Here is an 18,283-nt window from a genome sequence, read left to right on the forward strand (position 1 = left end):
CTTGTAGTACATGGCCAACCCCGCTGGGAACCGGGCTGCGGGCTGCTGCAAAAATCAAGCTCTTCAGTGCTAATTACAAATAAATGATGATGTGCTCACTAAGTAATTGATTTAATGAAGTTCCTATGAAACTATTAAAACCGGGTAGAGGTCAGGCTGGAGACGCCCCAGAGCGCCCATTGTGGGATGTTTAACTCCGCCAATCTCCTCGGAAAGACATCGGGGCTAATAGGTGAAGTCACAGCTGGGTCGGGCTGACTTTTGCAGCACCGGCACTGGCCTCCGCAATTTCGCCTAGCGGCCCGCACCGCAAGTTCGGGGAAGCGAATGCCACCGACACACCCCCGGCCCGCTATTCCCACCCTCATCCTCATCCTCCCCTCCCACACGTCTCTCCGGGAGGCGCTGCTCGCTGCTCCCCCCGAGCGCGGCGTCCCCGGCTCGGCTCCCCGGGCGCCCGTCCCGGTCCCGCCGGGCCGCGTTCGGTACTCACTGGCTCGGCCCGGCCGCCTCGCTCGCACCTCAGCCCGGCGCCTCCGCGGCTCTCCCCAGCCTAATTAGAGAGGGGAGAAGTGGAGCTCTGAACTTGTGTCTACCACTACAGGACGGCTGTAATTCCACCCCCCCTCGGCCCCGAACCCCCCCACCCGCCTCGCATACTCAGACACACACATACTTCTTGAAGAAACTTAAGCTAGGATGCCAGGTAGGGTGCTTGGGAGATTTTGGCAAGGTGCCTGGAAGCGGATGTGTGCCCATTTTTCCTTGAAGGGTTTTCTTGTTTGAAAGGCCATTTGGAGCGCTTTAGACGGGCTTGCCGAGTGAAAGGAAGAGGAGGAGGAGAGGGGGAGCATAGAGATTGAAAAAAAAAAAAAAAAAAAAAAAAAAAAGTAGAAGAAGGCGAACAGAATCTGGCTATTGGGTTTCCTGGCCTCACGCTTGGCTTTCCCCTCCTCACCGCTCTGGCAGGACAGAACTGAAGTGAACCCCTCCCCCCCGTCCCATCCAATTAAGGGGTCCCCGAACCCGACCTCAGCTCTGAGCGCACTTTGGGCAGGAGGTCCCCGCTGACCCCGGCGGGAACGGGGGCACACACCCCCCACACCTGCAGAGGATCCCTCTGCGCCCCCTTGCTTTCAACACCCGGTGCCCTCGGCAGGTTGAAAAGGAGCCGTACAGAAAAGAGGAGCCGCCCCCCAATTTGCACCCCCGCTGTTGGCATTTGCTGAGCTCGGAGACGATGCCCCCCACGGGCAAAGCCCTCTCGGCCTCCCGCGCCTTCAGGGAGGGAGGGAGGGACGAGGCGCCCCATCGGGGTTCGAGGAGCCCCCCCCGAGCAGGGCGGGATGGGGCCCGGGAAAGGCTTCTCCCCGAAATGCGGGGTGCCTCGGTGCTCCCCGCGGAGGGGAGAGCGGCGAGTCCCTCAGTACGAGAGGGAAAATGCAGGGCGAGGCGGGTGTCCCCGGCCGGGTGTCCCAGCACTGTGTGTGCCCCCTGCTCGGGGGCTGCCCCGCACCGTGGGTCGGCCCCACCGGCGGGGCCGGGCAAGGGCAGCGCCAGCGGCTGCAGCACCGGCCGGGACACGGCCGGAGAGGGGCACAGCACACGCCACGTTCCCCACGCAGCCACGCGTGGGCCCCGCACGGGGCTGCCGCGGGACCTGAGGCTGCTCCTCCTGCTCCCTTGAGGGATTTTGGGGAGGGCTGTTTGACGCGTGGAGTTGTTTTTTTTTTTTTTTTCCTTTCTTTCTTTTTCTCGTGGAAAACGATTAATTTGAAACAAATTAAGCTCGCCAGCCTCTTGTTTGCCAAACAGGCTGTTGGCAATGTGCAAACAGGCTTTCACCCCGGCGCCGTGCCCCCGCTCCGCTCCCTGCTGCCCTGCTCCAGCCTTGGCCGCGCACCCTCCTCCTCCTCCTCCTCCTCCTCCTCCTCCTGTCGCTGCCCCACCGCTCCACCCCCCACACCCCCCCAGCCCCACAACACCGCTTGATTACTATCTCCCTGTAGCCCTTAATGCACGATCCGGGTTTCTCTTCAGCCTCAAAATAAGAAGTGACACATGCACCACTAAACCAACTTGTGGGGAAAGCCCGCGGTTGAGAGGGGCTATTGATGGGAGCGCTGCAAAGAGACAAAGCTGGGGGCTAGTGGAATCAGATGCAGCCCTTAATTAACACCATCTTAAATAGTCCAACAGGCACTGAAGACAAAGTTGAAGAAAGACTTTAAGGCTGAGTGCCCCTCGACAAGTTTCTTTTTTTTTCCTCGTGTCATTCAATATTTAATGCACTGTGCTTGTAATGCTACTACTGGTGCTCCTTTCTCAGCAAGTACATTATTTTTTCACGGTGCCCACGGCCAGGGAAAACCCTTTAGGCAAAGAAAATCAAAATGTTTGTTGTTTTGGATGACTTATAACTCTTGTTTAACACAAGCACTTTCAAGAAAGTATAACAGGCGCAGCCTCTAAAGCAAACAACGAAATCCTTGTGACAGAGTCGGACACAAAAAGCACATTGTGTTATGGACTATCCCTTTTCTCTCCTGCTAGATGGGTGCCTGTCTGAGGCTGAACACCACGATGCCATTTTACTTTTGAACTATTGTTTTTGAGTTATGCCATGTGGTCAAAAGGAGAAGAAGGGAGGTTGTTTCCAAGCTCATAAGACAAACGAGTTGCCTTTCATTGAACTACCCCAGAGCTCCTTTAAAACGAGGTTTAAATGTCACCTCCATGTTTTTAATGGACACAGGGCTTCAGGGGCGACCCTTCAAAGCGCCTTCGTAATAAACGACCCTTATTAAATATGTCTCTGCCTGGGAAAATCACTTGGCAGAAGAGAGAAAAGGGGGAGCGGGGGTGGGGGAAGGAGGGACACGGCGCTGCCGCAGGAGCTCCGCCGCCCCCCTGCTCGCTCCGGGGCCGGCCGGAGCGGAGGGACGGGCCCGCTCGGGGTCCCTGCGGCCGGGCGGGGACCGGGGGGGCCGGGGGTGCTGCCGCAGGATCCGCTCGCTTGCCCCCGCCCCAAACCCCCTCTTCGCCCTCCGCCCCCCCACCCCCCCCACCCCAAAATAAGAGGCTGAATGAAAGGTTGGGGTGTTTTCCTCCTGACTTCTTTTTGTCCTTAGAAAAGCGGCGTCTGCGAGTCTGAGCTGCGAAGTTACTGATTTGCAGGCTGCATGTTAAGGCAGCCCATGTAAGTAATTTCTGCGGGCATCCCGGCAAAGGAGAACAAATCGTTGACAAAGGCGAGCCCTTTCAATTCAGCAGCGTCGTTAGGGAAACCAAAAAGTATTCTTCCTATAATAAGTTCCACTTCAAAGGACTTCTCATTCAACGGTGACTGCTTCGCACTTTTATTAAGTCCGGGCTTTTTCACTTGGCGGAATCATCTGTTTGGTTATTTTTCATCGTGTTTATTTTTCACCATTCACACAGTACTTGTATTAAATAAACAAAGAACAATCGCTCTGCAAATAAAAGTACTTAGGTGGGGGAAAAAAAAAGAGGGAGGCAGAAGACGAGGAGAGCTGGAGATGGAGCTTCTTCCTCACTTATTTGTTTATCTGCTGAAGTTGGGGAGAGGGGGGGTCCTAAAAAATAAAAGGGGGAGGGGGAGGGTCGTTGGGAGAGAGGCCAAAAAATATGAGACTTTCTGATGAAGTGAAAATTGACTGCGCTAACACGGCATGAAACTAAAGGTCAATGCAACTGTATCTTAATAGAGTGTCTCGAATCGAGGTGGACTATTTTAAATGCAGCTTGCTTTTGCTGCGCTCATTGCCATAGCAATCCTAACGCTCCATGTTGATGTACCATAAAAGCAGTAGTTTGAATTTCAAAGAACCTGCCTTTGAACTTCTCCCTGCCTGATTAGGCACTTGCGTGGTGTGTGTGTGAATGCGGGAGCGTGGTTGTGTGTGCCGGGGCTGCGCGGGATGCGGGGGGAGCGGCGGCAGCGCCCCGTCGGCGTTCGGGTGTCGGGCCGGGGGGAGCGTGTGTGCCGGCGTGCGATGGGAGTGCGGCTCCCGCACACTCCCGCCCCGTCCTGCCCCGCTCCACCTGGGAATATTTTTCCGGGGTGACGGCGGGGGAAGGGGCGGGGGGAGGGGGGGAAGTGTGTGACGGTCCAGCCTCGCCAGCGCTCCACAACTCCCTGGCGACATCTCCAGAAGCACGAAACACGCGGAGAAAACCCCTGAAAATCCTCCGTTCTCCCCGCCACCCGTGCTTTGTAAAACAAAGCAGCAGCCTATCCCGGCTGCGCCGCGTCCCACACCCTGCCCGTGGCGGGGGCGGCGGGGGGCGCAGCCCCGAGAGCTCCCCGCTTATCCCTATCCACAGCCCCCCTCCCCGCAATGCCATTTCCCACACTCCCGAAATTTCTTAGTCCCTTCAAACTTCGCTACCGCCGCTGTCGCGTTTAAAGGGCCGAGCGCCAGCAATAGTGTGTGGCGAGATGTCTCCCAGCCGCGACTATAAAGGTAGATGATTTAAACAGTGTTTGCTAGGACCACATTTCGCCTAGGAAAAGATGAAGTCTTTGATGATGGCCAACTCGGTGTCAATAAGTGGCTTTCTTTGAGCCATATTCAGATGGGAACGTCTTGCTTGCCAATTGCCATAGAAATCCTAACACACCATGAAGATTGTCCAAGCGCCAAGCCTTCCGTTCTGGGCTAAATTACTTTGAAGTGGGGCAGGACGTGCACTGGTCAATGTTAACTCTATAGGGCGGGCAGGGAACACTAGGAGAGGGAGGTTGGAGGGGGGGGAAGCCGAAAATAAGAAGGGGAAACTTGTTTTAGACACTCTATACAAGGTTCTGCTCATTGTCAGATATCTTTTATCTTTTATATTTCCCATGAATGATTCATGTCTCAGTGGCTTTGTGTCGCCCTCCTTTTCACAAGAAACTTCATTAGGGAGCTATAAGTTTTCCCATTGATTGGAGCCCTCATTTATGAGTGTTTTTCTGCTTCGTATGTTGGTTATTGTCATTCTGCTTGAAACAACTCTTTGCAACCTGTTTCACCTTTACCACATTTAACAAAACTGACTTTAAAAACACTCTAACCTTTTGGTGAAACTGTTCTTGACATTTTGACCAGTCATTTTCAAGCACTGGTAAATTACGGGGCGGGGGTGCAATCACTCTGGGCCAGTTTTATTTAATTTATTTTATTTAAAAAGAAATTTTAAAAGAGGAAATAATCCTGGAGGATGCCGACACACCATTCTGTCTGGATTTTTTTCACGGGTTTTACTCAGTTTTCCTCTCTCGAAACGAGAAACCTGTCCTCACTCAGCTTCTGAAAAATTCGGGGTTTTTCTTCTCCTTCATTCTGGTGATTTCCCGGCGTTATTTCTTGTCTGACCTCACTCTGAGTTTCAGAATCATCTTCTGGCATACGGTTTCGCTTATATGGCTACTACCGAAGAGTAGTGCTATTTAACTCATGAGTTTCCTCAAGAGAACGCTGCCAGGAAAATCTCCCTTTTTTGTTGTTGCTTTGGTGTTGCTGTTTTGGCTTTTCTCTCCAACAGAAATAAACATGTTAATTGATTAGATTTTGTATTCCGATTTTATATTCTCTCTGTCCTTGGCAGAGATGAAGAATGTCATATTCATGTGTGTGAATGTCTGGCCTGTGCCTGTGTCGTGCCTCTGTCTGTCTGTCCCTCCCTCTCCTCCCCCTGTGTCCCGGATGGCAGCAGCAGGCACCCAGCTGCTCCATCGGCACCGGGCACCCCAAGCCCCTCAGCTCGGGCCGCCCTCAGCCCGGATCGGCGCACACAGCCCCGGGAGCGAGGCCCGCAGCCCCGGGGAGCGGGGCTGGCTCTGCCCGAGCATCCCTGCTCTGCCCGGCTGCAGAGAGAGGCCAACCCGCAGGAGAGCCCTATTTACTCGCAGGAGAGCCCTATTTACTCGCAGGTTTCTCTGGGCAAAGCCGGAGCATCTCAGTCCCCCCAACACCTGGGAGGCTGTGTCTGGGTCTGGATTTACCTGCTGACCCCCGGGGGGAAAGGGGGTGTTCTGGTCTGTCTCTGCCCCTTGTCTCTTAGTAAGGCACATGCAATACGTAGGAATAATATTTTTATTCATTTGCATGATTTTTTTTTTGTTGATTTTTATGGGGTTTACAGAGATGAAAAGTTTTAAATTAGCAATTTTTTTATTATTATTTAGGAGGTATCATGTGTCATAAAACTGTTGGGCAAGTGTGTGACCTTACGTGTAGCAAATACATAAAAATAGTGATATATCCCCCCGAGCCATAGTTTATAAACCCTGCCATGTCGTAATGTATAGTGCAATCTGTTATTGAAAAAATGCATAAATTAAAAAGTTCGTTTATAAATCAGCACCAATATATCTCTAATAAGATTACATTACATAAATTATTTTTTAAAAAGTTCATACCTCAGTTTATTATTTTCTATTTATTCAAACGGGCTTTGAAAAACGAATAAAAAGCAAATTGAATGAGCTTTAAAAAATTATTTTCTATTCAAGTTTTCGGCTTGTTTTCAAAGTAACGCCTGCTTCTTTAGATCCAACACAACAATATGAAGACAACGTTTAAAGGCTTCCAGAGTGACAGCACCATGCACTGTACTAATAATATAATATCTCTATGAACTATACATAAATTTATATATTATCAGCACCAACACACCGCACGGAGGACATGCAGGAAGAGTCTGTTTCACATTACATCGTTCATTCAAGTAAGCTGAAAAATATAATGATTTCTTTTTTGTACAAACCACATCAGCATAAACAACAATCTATCACCAAAATTAATAAGATAATTCTTTGGTGTGCTCTGTACTGTTACAGGGGAGTCAAAAAAAAAAGGGGGGGGGGAAAAAGGGTGATGTCAGAAAATAAATTAATTTGACTGTACAAAATAATCGCGTTCACATACACGTTATTAACAATGACAAGACGACATCCACCATTCACGGCACACAAAACACATTTCCACAAGCCCTGGGGGAGGGGAGGGAGGCTGCCGCTTCTTCTCTCAGGGTCTCTGAGGAGGAATTAGTGCTCTTTACTTCATTTGCGCCCCGCTCCCGACTCCAGGGCTCTGGGCTGGGGTGTTCCCGCAGCCCCCGGCCGCAGGGCTGGCTCTTGGCAGCTTTGGGCAGGCTGGCACCCCGAGCCCAGCCCGTGTCCCCACCCCGGGCTTCCCTCCCAGCAGCTCTGGTCCCCGCCTGCCAGGTGACTCTGCCGGGCCACTTCAGGGGGATGCTGAAAAGCACGCAGGCATCAGCTCGGTTGGAGAGATGAAATGATATACATAAAAATAATAATAAAAAGATAATCCCTCTGTGCCTGCCCCCTACTCCGGGACTCGTCAGGCCCGGGGGCTGCTCGCCCTCCCAACCCCCAGCGGACTGGAGGGAGCATGAGGCAAAATCTTCATCTGAGAGACGAACTTTAAAAAAAACCACAATAATAATCAGAGTAATAATAACACCAACCCCAAGGAAAGCAAAATTCGCAGAGTTTCCGTGTGCTGTTTTTAGGGGGAAAAAAAAATCAAAAATGTATCACAGTATCACAGTTGTCAAATAGCAGCGTGTTTCTTTTATTCTCTGGCTACGTTGTAGGAGCCATACAAGTACAAACCGTGGAGGAGTGAAAAAGGAGTTCTGCATCTTTTGTCTTTCCTTTCATAAATCGTTTGCACAATGTTATGGCTAAGGGTGAAAGAAAGGCTGCAGAGAAAATGCCGGGTGCAGGTGGGACCCCCCGACTCGGGAGAGAAACCCTCAACTACAAAGGACCTGACCTGCAAGAGGGGCGGGGAAATGCATTTATTTAGTTTTATTTTAAGGGATGTGCAACCTGTCCTTTACTAGCTGGAGCTTTAGCAGGTGCTGCTTTACAGTCAAGAAGCTGCTGCTGACCTGGAGCTTCACCCAGGCCAGAGAGGAGGAGCTGGGGTGGCAGCTAAGGTACTTCAGAGCCATTCCAGAGATTGGCTGGGCTCTGCTTGTTTGCAGCCTTGGCCAGCTTAATCTTGTTAAGAGCAATGGGCATGGGCAGAGTGGAAGATGGACATCTCCACTGACACCGTCCCCCTGCAAAATTGTGCGGCTCGGGTGGCTGGGACGGCCCAGCCTGGCGTTATTAATGCTTTTATTTACCAAAAAAAAAAAAAAAAAAAGAAAAAGAAAAAGGTCCGAGTCTCTTTAATTAAATTAGTTACCATACAAACACCATAGGGTTTCGTACATGGAATAAATAGCGCGAGTCAAACCTGATGGCACTTCCACGGCAGCGCCCCGTGCCAGGTGGCTGCCTCTGCGGCCCGGGCCAGTGCGGTGGGGCCGGGGCCACCGGCAGCTTGGCACGGCTCGGCACGGCCCTAAGGAGCAGTTCTGCCCCCCGAGGTCCTGTGGGGCTCATCCTCCTCGGATGCGGGGGAGGTGCCGCGGCTGGAGGGGGTGCGGGCCCGGCGGGGCGCGCCCCCGGCCTGGCAGACGTACCACTCGCTGAGGTCGGTGACCGGCGGCGAGAGCGCGGCGCGGCGCCCGCGGGGCGGCTCGGCGGCCGGCTCCGCCTCGGGGGGCAGCGGGCCGTCGGGGGGCCCCGCCGCCGCGTAGCCCTGCGAGCCCGGCGGCGGGGAGGGCGGCGGCGACTTGCAGTGGATCTTCATGTGCTTCCGCAGGGAGCTGGGGTGCGTGTAGGACTTGTCGCAGCCCCGGATCTTGCAGTAGTAGGGCTTGTCCGAGGTGTGCACGTGGGAATGCTTCTTGCGGTCGCTGCTGTTGGCGAACTTCCTCTCGCAGCCGTCGAACTCGCACTTGAAGGGCTTCTCCCCTGCGGGGACACAGGGGACACACGGCACCGTCACCGGCCCTGCCCGCAGCCCCTCCGCAGCGCGGCCTGCGGGGCGAGCGGCGAGGGTAAACATCCCCCTTCCCTCCTTTTCCTCCCCTCGCCCTTCTTTCCTCCCCCTTCGCGACAGTCCTGACATGCCCGAGGTTTCCGACTTTTCCCCCGTGTTTTGCTGCCTGTCACACGTCGCTGGCAGCCCTCGGGCCCCGAGTCCCGGGCTGGCGGCGGCAGGGCCCCCCCGGCCTTGTTTGCCCTCGGCGGCGCTCCCCTCGCACACGAGAACCCTTCATTACCGCTCTAATGACCGAGCCCAAACAAAACCTCTCAATGCCTTTGCCTGCGAGGGCTGGCGTTCGCCGGCAGCCTGGCTCGCCTGGCACATCTCCTGCGTAATCCTTTCCCAATGGGCACTGCGCTGGAGGAATAATTAGTTTGGGGAAAATAAAAGTAACACCTGTTTAAGCATCCCGACACAAAGGAGGGAGCACCCGCAGCCCGGACTGGGAACCTGCAAGCTGGGGGGACCAACCCAGACATCGGAGATGAAGGCAGAGTAGCTGCTCACCCTGGGCAAATTTGGGTCTAAACGTGTGCGGATGATGTACTTTGAAGAGTTTTTACACATTGCCTAACAGTTAAAGGGGTTGTGAAAATCAGCCCGGGGCGGTTAGCCTGGCGTAGCTCTCTCACACACGCTCGTCTCCTGCAGCACGCCCTGGAACACAGATGTTCTGCTGCTTATGGCCATGTCCTTCTCCATAGCTCCGAGCAGACCCTTCCTCGCAGATCCCGAATGGGGCTGGGTAAATGCCTCTTGCTGAGACACCAGAGGAAAAATAAAAAAGTGGCAGATCCCTGTACGGAAGCTTCTTGCAGCGAGTTTTTCTCACTCTGCCGTGCTACACGGGAGTCCAGCACAGACAGACCTGCCCTGATAATCTTTGTCATTACTATCGCGACTCTTGAGTCCCTTTAGACGTGGCTGATGTGTATTTTCAGACGGGATTTGCTCTGAGGGCTCAGAAATAACAACCCAGCAGCTCTCTCGGTGGACGTTTTCTCCTTACTAGCAAGCGATTTTTACTACTCCTCCCCTTTGCAAGATCGTATCGCGTTTATTATTTATTAAAATAATAATGGGACTAAGAAAACTATTTTTATTTTTAGAAGCAATTTCTTGGCTGTTACTATAGAAACATACACCTCCACAGCTTATTTATGCATCAATTTGTTCAATTGAAATCGGCTCACCTACCACCAATGTGGTAGCACTAGAAAGTGCAAGGTTTATCTTAAAAAAAAAAAAAAAAAAAGGAGAAAAAAAATTAAATTGTGCTTCATGGGTTTTAAGTGCATGAAAACCTCGCACACCCCTGAGACAAGCTTCCAGTCACTTCGTTTGTTCATTAATTACTATTAATTTTCCTGGGAAAACAAAGCAAATCTCTCAGAGGTTTTGGGCAGTTTCTAACTGTGTTACCCCAAGGCTGAAGGCTCACACATCCTGCTGCTGGCCGTGACTGGCAGAGCCCGAAGCCCCCTGAGTAATGCTCCAACCAGCTGGACCAAACCGTGTCCACTCCCTCAGGGTTTTAGGGAAGTGCCTTTCCACCCGGATTCACGCGTGGGAACCCTCCCCAGACTCCAGATCGCCACGACCAAATTCCCCATAAGTCCAGGACTGGCGAAGGTCCCGGTGTGTCCCCGTTGTGCTGACGAGGACACCACGTCAGAGTTTAACCATTTGTAGGTGGTTTCAACCCACGGAAGGGGGCGAGATGCCGGACGCCCCTCACTCCTCCTGGCACCAGCAGCGCGGGTGGAGGGGAGAGGCACAGATGGGGCTTGGGATCACTTTTTTGGAAGGTCTAGGAATCGCTGGAAGGAAGCTTGACCATCCTGAGCATCGTCCTTGGCAAGGAGAAAGCAAAATTGCAGAAGGGACTAGGTCCCGATTCCCCCTGGAATGCACCGGGTTTGGGAATAGTGATTTGTCCCCAGAACAGGGCAGCAGCTGCAGAGCTTGCTGTGCAGCCCCCCGGAGGATGCTTCTGAGGAAAAAGAAAATAAAAGAAAAAAAAGGGGGGGGGGGGGGGGAAGGTCCTAAACAACAAACGCTTCCTGAATTATTGAAATACTCTTCTTCCTCAAGAATTACCAGAAACATGCAAAATCGCATAATGATTCGATTATGTTGCTATTATTTTTTCCCCCGGGCGCGCCAAACGCCCATAATATACGAATAGTTTGTAAATCTCTCCTGCTCCCAGGCTGCACATGACTAAGTCAAAGCCGAAGCGGCAAAATGAGTAATTAATCTGATAGGAAGGGGCAGAAAGTTTAGGATCCCTTGTCCACTCGAAGGCGTGGGGAGAAATACGTAGGGAAAGACCCCTGTCGCCTTTGCCCTCCCATGGGCAGAGCTGTCATTAGGGGTGGGATATTGCCCCCCTCCCCGAGGACTGCTTTGGTGCCACGATAGAGTGCATCTATCCACTCTGCGTGGATAGAGCCTTTCTTCGTGGGCTCACGCACAGACATCCTCCCGGGGACTGCGGGTAGCCCCAAGCTGAAAACTTCTCCAAATTTTCTTTGCAAGAAGCCACGTCCCACGCATTGCCTCGGGGCAATGCTCGACCTCATCTAAGAGCTGCGAACTGTGCCTGATACGAATTCGGGTTTTGGTGGGGGGCTCTTTTTCCCGGCTGAACCTCTCTGCCTCCACGCAAGCTTCTCCCGGAGTTCTTCCCACCTCCCTCCCGCCTGCCCCTTGGAGCTGAGATGGGTAAGGAGTTGCGGAGCCCAGAAAAGTCCGCGGTGAACTTTAGTTTTTCGAATAGATGACAAAACCGCGGGCCTCCAGCTAACTCATTCCGCGGTGTCGTTAACACAACAACAACAAAAAGTGTCAGACCTTGCCCCCTCCTCTCCCCCGGAGGAATCTCCCCCCACACGCCATGCCCGGCTCGGGGTGTAGAGCGCCAGGCATCCTCAGGGCTCCGCTGCTACACACGGGCTCGTGCCTGACAAATTCTGGAGATAAAAATCTATAATCCTTTCAGCCATGGGCCATTTGGTTTTACATCGGAACAACACGTTGTACGGTCGCCGCTTTTCTCTTCCCGAGCAGCAAACAATAAATCAAGAAAGCAATTACGGCAACTCCACTTCCTTAAGTATCCTCCAAGGAATAATATTTGTCTGCCACTATAAATCCCGGCTTCGTTCGTTTTCGGCAGTATTTTACACCCCGATGGAAATGCGTATTTCGGGAGTGGCGAGGAATGAGGAGAAAGTGGAGGAAAAAACCCAACCCAAACAAAAAAAAAACTACCAAAACCAAACCCAGAAAAATAAAAAACACTAAAAGGCTCAAAGACACCCCAAGCCCTTCCAGGGGCCCCCGCCTGTTCCCCGAGGCATTCTCCGGGGGTGCCGCTCCCTCCTCCCGTACCCCGCCGAGCAGTCGGGGCGACTTTGAAGTTTGCTTCTCAGATCCACAAAGGGAGGGCAGCGTCCTCCGGTGAGAGCCTTCCCCCGCCTCGCTCCCTGCTCCCGGCTCCGCGGGCACTGCCGCCGGCGGCAGCAGCCCAGGCAGCGCCCCGAGCCGCGGCACCGGCGGCACTCCGGTAACCCGGCGGCACGGGCAGCCCCGGCAGCGCAGCGCCCTCAGCATCCCCCGTGGTTCCGCAACATCGCTGGCCCAGGGCGGGGCGCACACCCGGCAGCATCGCTGGTCCCGCTAGCAGGGACAGTCCCGGAGCGGGGCAGCCCCAGAGCGCTGGTCACAGGGCAGTCCGGCAGCGCCGGTAGCACCGGCAGCCCCGAGCACCGGCACCGCCGCCCGCAGCGCAGGGGAACTGCGCCCCCAAGAGCCCCCGCGGCCCCATCTCCGCCGGGCCAAGCGGCACCCGCCCGGTTCCGTCCCCGCCGACAGAAGCGGTAGGAAGGGCAGAACCGCCGTCCTCCGGCGTGCCGGGGGGACGGGGCAAAGCGCAGCGCCTCCCATCCCGGGGGGAGCCCCCCGGAGCGCCCCGGACAAGGGCGGCGGGAGCGGGGAAGGGCGAGCGCTCATCCTCTCCTCGCTCTTCCGCAGGGGCTGCTGCTCATCTTCGCCCGGCTCCGCGTTATTTATTAATCGGTGTATTTATCCGGTGCTGCCGGGATGCGGGAGGTGGGCAGCGGAGGGGGTGGGGGTGGGGAGGGAGCTGCCCAAGGTGAAGGGGGGGCTGGAGGGGGGGACGCGACACGTGTGTGCAGGGCAGAGGGGCCGGGTGCGTGTACGTAGCTGTGTGTGCGTGGCCCGTGTGCTGCCGAATTACTTATTCATGAAAAAGTCACATGTTCGGCGGTGCGTAGGAGAGGAGGAAAAGAGGAGGAAAGGGGAGAAAAAAAAAATAAAGGAAGGAAACCCTTGGGGGGAGGGGGGGTGGGGGTGTGAAGAACAACCCACCTGTATGAGTCCGCTTGTGGATCTTGAGGTTTTCAGAGCGAGCGAAGACCTTCCCGCAGCCGGGGAAGGGGCAAGGGAAGGGCTTCTCTCCCGTGTGTACTCGGATGTGGTTGATGAGTTTGTATTTCGCTTTGAAGGGCTTGCCTTCACGGGGACACTCCTCCCAGTAGCACACGTGGCTGCTCTGCTCGGGCCCACCGACGTGCTCCACGGTGACATGGCTCACCAGCTCCTGCATCGTGCTGAAAGTTTTGGAGCAAGGCTTCCTAGCGCCCGGTGGCGGCGGCGGAGGTGGAGGAGGCGGCTCCCGGTCGATCCACTTGCAGATCAGCTCTTGCTTGATGGGCTGTCGCATGTATCGCAGGAAGGCCCCGGCCGCCGCCGCGGCCCCGACGTGGCCATGGTGGTGGTGGTGGTGATGGTGGTGGTGGTGGGGATGGGGGTGGTGCGGGTGCCCGTGCCCGGCCGCCGCCAGGTTGAGGTTGACGGAGCCGTAGCCTTGCAGCGCCGAGGAGGAGGAGGAGGAGGCGGCGGCGGCCCCGTAGTGCGCCTCGGCGCGCCCGTAGAGCTCCCCGGCGGCGGCGGCCGCCAGCCCCAGACGCATCTGCCCGTTGAGCGGCGGGTGGCGGCCGGCGGGCGCGCCCTGCTCGCCGGGCGGCGGCGGCGGGAAGGCGGCGTGCGCCCCATCGGTCGCGCCGTAGGTGCCGGCGGCCGAGATGAAGACGCCGTGCGGCGGCGGGTGCGGAAGGTGGGGGGAGCCGGCGGGCGGGTGCTGCTCGCCCAGCGCCCCGTGCGCGGCGGCTGCGGGCAGCTCCCGCCGCAAGAGAAAGTCCCGGCCCGCCGCCTCCCCCGACGGGTATCCCGGGAGGGCGGCGGCGGGAGGCGCGTAGGCGGCGGCGGCGGTGGTGGCGGCGGCGGCGGTGGCGGCGGCGGCGGCGGCGGTGGTGGCGGCGGGCGCGGCGAAGGCGGCGGCGGTGAGCGCCTCGGGCGTGAGCTTGAGGGCGGCGGGCTGCGCCATGTGCTCGGGTCCGAGCGGCGTGAGGGCGCCGCCGGGGTCGCCGCCCGCGTCCCCGGGGTGGAGGTGGGCCGCGTGGTGGGGGTGGACGTGGTGGTTCCCCAGCCCCGGGAAGCCTGTCATGTTCTGGTGAGGATGGGGCTGAGCCGCTGCCAAATCCGCTAATCTCAGTGTCGGGTTCCTCTTGCTCAAAGGGGGCTCCATAACGACACAGCCAAGCCCATCTACGCTCGCTGTTGTTATTTTTTTCCCTTTACCCGCCTTCAAAAACATGTATATATTAAGCGGCTCTTTAACTTCTTTTGTCTGCGCTCCGAGCGCCGCGCATCCCTGGCCCCGCTCTGCCCGCCCGCGATTGGCAGAGCCCTCACCACACTTCGGCGGCGCGCTGGGGAATACGGCTCGGACACCGCGCCGGAGGGATTGGACGGACGGCGATGATTGGCAGCGGCCGGGGCCCCGCGATTGGCTCCCTTTCAGGCCGCCGGCGCAGCGGGGATCCGCCCCCGCCGCCCCCCCGGGCCCCCCCGCACCGCCCCCCGAAGTTGCACTCGCAAAACTTCCCGGGGCCCGACGGGCGCGCCCGGCGCCTCCCCCGCCGCCCCCCGCCGGCAGCACCGGGCAGCAGCAGCCGCCTCCGCTCCCCGGGCACCGGACGGGGCGCCCCGCTCAGGTGCTCCGCCGTGTTTACGTTTGCGGGGCCGTGGGGTTTCGCTCCTCGCCTGGCGGCGCGGCTGCTGTCCTGCTCTGTGCTCAGTTCCCTTATCTTTTTTATTTTTTTTTTTTTGGAGGGCCGCGTTCATTCATGGATGAGGCGGGAAAGCGCTCCCTCCTGCAACAATGTGCGCAACCCCACGCCCACGCGAGGCCGAGCCTGTGCGTACTCATGCCCAAGGCACCGCTGGGAGAAGGCGGCCAAAGTTTCCCTGAAAAGAAGACGGCGGGGGTTGGGATTCCTTTCCTTTAGAAAATAAACGAGTGAGCGGGGAGGGGAGGAGGAGGGGGGCAATGGCACATGTTAGAGCCAAGTTTTGGGAGCCTGCGCTCGCTGCCGCTTTGGGACTCCCTCCTCCCGCAGCGGCTTCCCGGGGCATCCCGGGGAGAGCCGCCCCACGCCCCTCGGCGGTCCCACAGCCGTGTCCAGGCAGCTGCATCCCCTCCAGCCCTCATTCGGCAGCGGCGAAATAGAGATTAAACCCCCGCAGCGCTACTGGCCCCGAGCATAAAGGCTCCTCGACTCCTTCGGATGTCCGAAGGGTAGGGTGGGAAACGGGGGAGTCTCCGGCTGGCATGAGTCGGCCCCGAGCTGCTGCACCAGACGAAAAGACAGGAAAAGTGGGAGCTCTCCTGCAAGGGGGCAGAGGTAGAGGACGGGCGGGGACAGCGATGGGACCGCCCCTGGGGTGCGGGGTGTGCTGGTCCTCGAAAGCGAAGCTCTTTGCGGAGCGCCGAAACTGGCCCTTCGGTACAAAGGATGCTGCTGCCCTTTGAGGGGGTTGATTAGGCAAGGCCGGGATTTCCCTGCGAGCCAAAAGGGGAAAGGAGCATTGTCGTGACTTTTCTGAGGGAGAAGTAGCTTTTACTGATATGTCATCTGCTCTCTTTAGGCTGTTGGTGCCCCTGGGAATGCCTTGAGCTCCCGGGCTCCTGGAAAGTGCAGCCAAGCTGGCTGCCCTTCCCTGCCTGCGGGGCAGCCAGGGACTCTCCTCCTCCTCTCCGGGAGACGAAACGGGGCAGGGGACGCCAGTGGACCCACACGCACCTCCGGCTCTCCCCGGCCACCGAATCCCCTTGAGGAAACCACATCTGTGCGTCTTGGCCGCTTCCCCGTGCCAAGCCGCGTTCAAAGGAAGCGCCGTGCTGGTCCGGCATTTCCTGGGCCAGGCTCCAGGTTCCCCCTCCTCTGCCTCTCGCGGGGGGAAAACTCGCAGGATTTGGCCCACGGCTGCCAAAAGGGGGGCGAGAGGCTCTAGGGGGAGCTCAAGGGGGAGAGAGATCCGCCGGTCCCCTCCCTTCTCTCCCCCACGGGAGACGAGCCAGTGCTCCCGGCTAGTGTGGCCGCCGTCGGGGTTTCAGTGATGCTGCAAGGCAAGGAATGGGAATAAATGATCCCCGGGTTTTAAAAGCGGCTGCTCGATGGTTTTATTGCACAGTAAAATCTTCACGCAAAGTAGCCATACGTCTGTACGGGTATTTATACACATGTATTTTCTACACGTCCAGCCAAATAGTGCCCTTCTTCCTCCCCAGATTCTGGGTGCCTTGCTGGAGCAAGGTCCAGAGATGGAATGGTTTGATGGGAGATGCTGTGGAGGTGAACAACAAATATCACAGCTCCGTGGACCCTTCTGCACGCCTCCCTGTTCCTCTCCTGTTAAACGCAGGTGATGTGTATCTGTCATCGATTTAATATGTCTTAATTCAAATATACACCCCGATCAATTTCTTTTTATGAGAGGCCATAAAAATATGGAATTATTTTATAGCTGGCTAATAGGCAGCTGACCTGTGACTGTGGGGAGGGAGGGGTTGACGGAGACTCACGTGGAAATTCGCTCATTTTTAGACTGGCTGCAAATGCCGGGCAGAGAAGGTGGCTGCCCGCGCAGGGACAATTTTGGACGCTGCCAGCTCCAGAAGAGCCATGAAGAATTTAAAGCCCATTAACTCACCGACACCAGCTCAGGCCCGCGCTGCCGCTGCCCCCGGGCTGCAGCAGAGGGGAGGCGTGCTGTGCTGCCCCCACAGCCCCCCACAACCCCAGAGCCCCCGTCGGGGGTCGGAACGCGCCCCGCTCCCGCGGCAGAGCCGGCTGCACAGCCCTCCCGCGGGGCTCCGCTCGCCGGCAAACCTGCCAAGGGACACCGGGGGAGGCTGCAGAGGCGGGGTGAAAGCCTGGAAGCCTTCACATTTATTTCGTAAAGCTTCCTCTATAAACTGAGCTCGGGCTATCGGCTTTAGGAGGTGTTTAACCGTAAAACGCTGTGCTGTGAGCTGCATTATGTAAATGTATGCTAATGATCATGAACACCATTTACAAACAATAGTCTTAATGCACGTCTTATTGATAGTTAGGGAGCGGGGAGCAATATTTTATAAGGTGTAAAACATTCTTCTGGGGAGCCATTGGAAAGGGAGCGCGATTGCCGCTTTCCCCGGGAAGAGCTGCTAGGCTCCCCAAACACGCCAGCAAAGCCTGCCCTCCTCCCGAGCCGTCGCGGGTGGCTTTCCACGCCCGTGGGGCTGCTCTGCTGCTCGTGGGGAGCCTGTGGCACGGTGCCCTCCCCGAACGTGCTCCATCGGAGGTGGAGTCCGCCCGCAGCGGGACGGAGCGCCCCGAGGCACAGCCCCGTGGGGACCCACACGGGCAGGACAGACGCACGGCACCCTGGCCACCGTCCCGTCAGGGGGATTGCACGGGGGCGCCGGCACCTCGGCCGGGAGCGGGAGGCTGCCCAGAGGCACGAAAGGGAAAGAGAGTAGCGATATGGCAGTGAGACTCCCCACCCCATCCCTGTGGAGGGGCTCAGCTGATGGATAGCTTACGCTCTTAAAAATTAAACTTCTCCTATGCCAAATGTCGTCGCTCCGTGCGTCCAGGCGGGAACCTGAGGCTGTCACAAGGATCTGGGGCTAGGGGCTGTCGGGGCCGGGACCAGCCGCACCTTTGGAACAGGGATTTAGGAGCATAAGTTTCGGAGCTGTCGTGTTCAGTGCGCGCATCGCCAGGGAAAGAGGGGCCATCCCCTTTGGGGTTTGCTCAGTTAGGGACAAAATAAGGAAAAAAAAAAATCTTATCTATCTATCTATCTATCTATCTATCTATCTATCTATCTCTCCAAAGAAAGAAAGAAAGAAAGAAAGAAAGAAAGAAAGAAAGAGGCGGTCTCAGGAAACCCAGGCCAAATTTTGCTCTGCTCTCTCTCTCTTTCCCACTTCCCCTCTCTCTGAACGT

At 56.5% G+C, this 18,283-nt stretch overlaps 1 protein-coding gene across 1 annotated transcript; it reads right to left on the reverse strand.

Moving 5' to 3' along the window:
• Nucleotides 1-8,387: 8,387 nt before the first annotated feature.
• On the reverse strand, nucleotides 8,388-14,601 carry ZIC5 (Zic family member 5). The gene is given in 4 exon segments (XM_058825508.1): nucleotides 8,388-8,842; nucleotides 13,314-14,196; nucleotides 14,199-14,268; nucleotides 14,270-14,601. Coding segments are annotated over 4 exon segments (1,740 nt in total).
• Between the last annotated feature and the right edge of the window lie 3,682 nt (nucleotides 14,602-18,283).

This window comes from Ammospiza caudacuta, chromosome 2 (assembly GCF_027887145.1).
Source record: "Ammospiza caudacuta isolate bAmmCau1 chromosome 2, bAmmCau1.pri, whole genome shotgun sequence".
Taxonomy (NCBI): Eukaryota; Metazoa; Chordata; class Aves; order Passeriformes; family Passerellidae; genus Ammospiza; species Ammospiza caudacuta.